Consider the following 4,137-nt stretch of genomic DNA (forward strand, 5'->3'; position numbering starts at 1 on the left):
CCTAGAATATATTTGTGAGTTATGACATGGAGCACTTTGAGGGTGAGGAAGAGGACGGAGTGCCAAATGGTAAGATCCTGAAAGCCCAACGAAGTCTGAATGTGACTGTTATTGATGGAATCTGAGAACGTGAAACGCTGATGTTAGGGATTCTGGATAATGTGCACAAAAACGGAATGATTTGCAAATCACGTAAGCCCAATATTTAAAACCTTTCTAAATAGTTTGGATGAGGACATCAGAGGTCTGGAGAAACGCAATGTTCAAAGCAGAAGCAGTGATGGTTGTAAAGTTGGTGGATTGGAAATGGAAAGCTTTGCCTTTCACCTCGGTGCTCCGCCCCCGGCTGTTTCACCCTCACAGACGAGAAGTCGAACAGTTTATGGAAACATTGTCGGTGTCAAAATGCAAATGATTATTGGTTTTCACAATAAAAATTAAAATATTGATATAATGCAGAGAAACGTGTGCACAGGCCAGGCTGCAGACCTTAAATGTTCAGGAACACGTTTCTCTGCATGGTTCAGACTGAGTGAAGCAAAGTCCATCGATCTTCTTCCACTGGTCCCATTCAGGGTGACGGGTGTCTTGCTGTGTGCGGTACTACTGTGATGCAACATGTAAAACGAACAGATATTTTCCATCATCCAGAGAATTTCTGCGTTTGTGATGTTTGATGCGTTGTCTTTGTACTGGTGGGTTTTTTTTAAACTGATTTTTGAATCATTGAATTGTGTTTTTATTTATTTCCCTTCAGTGTTGCAGCTCTGCAGCTTTCTTAGAAACAGGATTTAATGTTTTTACCCTGTTTTATTTTTTGGTTGTCAGGTCAGTGGTTTGTGGAGAACACGGGTGAAGATGACTGGTACAGGAACTCGGAGAGCAGCAGTGAGAGCGACGACTTTATATAACATCCTCCAACCATCGTCATCCTCGGGTCGTGGTGTCTGTTCTGTGACCTTTGACCTCAGTAATGTTTGAGGCTTCTGCCGTTTCAATGGGAGCAAATTAACTTCAGCACAGAGTAGGGGTTCCAGATTTACTTACACGAGAGTCCAGCTGCAGCGTTTCTCGCCGTCATGTCAGTGACAGGAAAAAAAATTCGGATTCTGTTTTCACTTTGATTTTTTTCCCCGTTGTTCTGAAACAGTCGTAGTGTTCCCCCTCCGACCAAGGTTTGCGTTCTCGAGCTATTTCAGCTGTCACACTTCCTCTAAAGAAATGACACCCGTGCATCCTCCATTAGAGCCCCTCCTGATGTTTTAGGTCATATAGTGAGGAAATACAGACGATCTGAAACTTTCATCCTTCAACAAACAGATAAAAAACATGGAACCAAAATATTAAAAAAACAAAGTGGTCGTGCTTTCAGGCTGTTGCTGCTGGTCTGTACCAACAGACCGTGAAATGATTGGTTAGGATCTCTATCAAATGTCTGATTTAAGAAAGCTTGAACCACTTTAGTTTTTATGAGCAGTTTAAAAGGTATTTTCTGTAAATTCATGTTTTTTATTGAGATAACTTTCTGACTAAAGATGTTCGTGCTGACAAAACGTAACAGTAGAACGATTTGCAGGGATAACCAGCACCATGTGCAGAGATTTGTGGATCAACTGTCCCTTTAAATTGGTGAACGAACACTGGGGCTCCAAAATACTTCCTGATGTCAGTCACATGACGGTGAGATGCTGATAACAGACTGGTGTGTGTGTTTGGGTCACAGGGAATATTGTCAGGTAAATGTAATGACTTGAGCCAAAACTGCATTTAGATTTTTTTATTTCAAATTCTCGTCTGTAATTGGTTGCTTCGCCTCCATAGGAGCTTTTTATTGTGCAGCAGCAACAACAGCAAAGTCTTAAATATAAAGTTTACAATAAGAAGTGTACATGTATAAACTGACGGTGAGAATTTAAACTAGTCTAAGATTTAGAGATTTGAGAGGGAGTTGTTTTAAGTTTGAAATGAAAATGTTCCTTTTTAAGCTTAATTTTACAGATGATTAAAAATATTCAGTGTGAGCTGACGGTGCCGGCTGAGATTCGTGCCCCATACGAGCGGCGCTTGTTCCATTTCAGACTCAGGTGGTGAGATTCTTGTTCTCATTTGTCGTGTTAAAGGGAGTCTTTACTGCTGTTATTTAGTGCGGGTTGGTTTCATAGTGTTCAGCCTGGGCTTGTTCTTCTCCTCAAAACTCTCTCTTTGAGGAGAAGAACACAGACGAGCAGCTGGAAGATGAAACTGTTTAACTTTTCCCATCGCAGTCGATTTGAATCAAACACTGGATGTGACTGAAGGGCCAACTTAGAGCTTTAATTCAGGTTTTCACACCAGTTCTGTGTTAACTGTTTATGAATTACACCCATTTTCCCCACAGTGGCCCACTCTGTAGATGATGATGATGATGATTCATCTGTAAACTGTTTGCATTTCCATTTGTGAAGGCGTCGCGTGATTGTTGACCTTCACAGTTATACCTCTGCCTCCTCGTCGTGTTCTCGGTTTGTTAGATCTCGTGAAGCATGGAAATACCTCTGTGATCATTCACTGTATTTGTCTCGCAGACACTTTGGTGCTGCTGACCTGCTCGGTGCTTTCCTTCTTTTTAAAGAAAGATCCAGATTGTTTATTTGGCCAATCCTAAAGGTTTATTTTTCTTTCTTTCTTTTAGCCTCGCTCGCTTCCTTGATGGAATAGTTCTGTGTATTTCATCTGCTCATGTTGTCATGGAAGGAGCTGTCTCATGGTGGTTGACTGTGCATGTAAATGGCTGTAATTCCTAATCAGTTAATGCAATACTTGAGTCACACTGAAAAGGAGGAGCTGGGATGGAGGCGGGTTGCAAAGTGGCCGTCAGTTAATTTTTTTCTGTTTCCTGTAAAAGTACTCAGTATTTACTGTAAATTCCAGCATTTAAGAATAGCTTTTTTAATTTTGGAAAGTTTCAAACTAAGACATTTGTAAAGACGACTCAACTGCACACCCAGAAGATCTGCACTCAGCTTTTTTTTACTTTTAGCGAATAAAAACACGTGAGACTGAACTGAGGTGACATGAGAGGAAACTAGGAGGAGAGGTTTAGGAAGGATGGGTGTTCTCATGTATGAGGCACCAAACTGTAGCTGAAGCACCTGGAAAGCGACTCCTCTCACTCAGCACCAATTCCCAGAATGAAATGATCAAAATAGACGAGGGGGGAAGAGAAAATGCAGAGGAATGAATCGCCACCACCTTCTTTTGCCCACCGCAGCGACTCATCAGCCTCCATCTCCTCCTATCCCAGCGTCGCCCTCTGCATGTCCTCCTTCACTACATCCATGAATCTTCTCTGAGGTCTTCCTCTTTTCCTGCTGCCTGGCAGCTTCATCTTCATCATCCTTTGTCCAATAAGAGAGTCAATGAATGGATGATGATGATGCTGAACTTGCTCTCAAACTGTTCTCATTTCTTTCTTCAAGTTTCAGCTACTACATTAAACTTCCTGGGTAAATCTGCCTCCTGCTGGTGAAAGGTGTTTGCAGCAGGTCATTTGTTTCCAGTTCTCTCTGTTGGTTTTACAAAGTGCTGCGTGAAACTTGTTCTTCAGTCTCCTGTACCTCCACCTGCACTAAAAACAGCAAAGTCAAAGAATCTCATGTAATCAAGCATAGGTGAAGTTTCTCAGGCTGGCGTTTGTTCCCAGTGACTCCCGTGCACGCATAAATAAAATTCATTTTGCAAAGTTTGAAGCTGTAACTCGGCTCACTGTTTCTTTAAATGTTGTGTAAAGATTTGATTCTCATCACTTTGAGTTAAAAAAATGATTTGTTCACATAAACTGCTTCTGTCACTGCTATTTAAAATGTATATACATCCTGCAAACTTGGTATAGCATCTTACATGCAGGTTAGTGCATGGAAATTACGGAAATAATTAAATATGGAGACAGCGCTGGGGAAGTAAATAAAATTGGGAACAAGCATAAAATAGATAAAATAAAGTAGGGACATAAAAAATAATGCTTGATGAAATGTGTGGTCTTGAGCTCCGATCCTATCAGAGACCTGGAAGTGTGGGTGTAATGGTGGTGACGGAGAGCTACAGAAGATGGAGGTGCAGTACACCGCGCTGGCCTGTAGGGGTCGGTGTGAGCCAGTG

The 4,137-nt window shown here is 41.6% G+C and overlaps 1 protein-coding gene across 9 annotated transcripts in view; it reads left to right on the forward strand.

Moving 5' to 3' along the window:
* The window catches only part of tdrd12 (tudor domain containing 12), a 32,272-nt gene extending 28,472 nt beyond the window's left edge, over window positions 1–3,800 (forward strand). For 8 of the 9 annotated variants that reach the window (XM_040038726.1, XM_040038721.1, XM_040038725.1 and 5 more), the window contains one exon: window positions 829–3,800. In XM_040038726.1, the coding sequence (XP_039894660.1) occupies window positions 829–981 (153 nt within the window). In that variant the 3' untranslated portion in view covers window positions 982–3,800. Of the gene's footprint in view, window positions 1–5; window positions 70–828 lie in introns of all 9 variants that reach the window. The other variant, XM_040038727.1, reaches the window with a different exon arrangement.
* Window positions 3,801–4,137: the final 337 nt, after the last annotated feature.

The sequence above is a fragment of the Simochromis diagramma genome, unplaced genomic scaffold, assembly GCF_900408965.1.
Source record: "Simochromis diagramma unplaced genomic scaffold, fSimDia1.1 OVJJ01000366.1, whole genome shotgun sequence".
Taxonomy (NCBI): Eukaryota; Metazoa; Chordata; class Actinopteri; order Cichliformes; family Cichlidae; genus Simochromis; species Simochromis diagramma.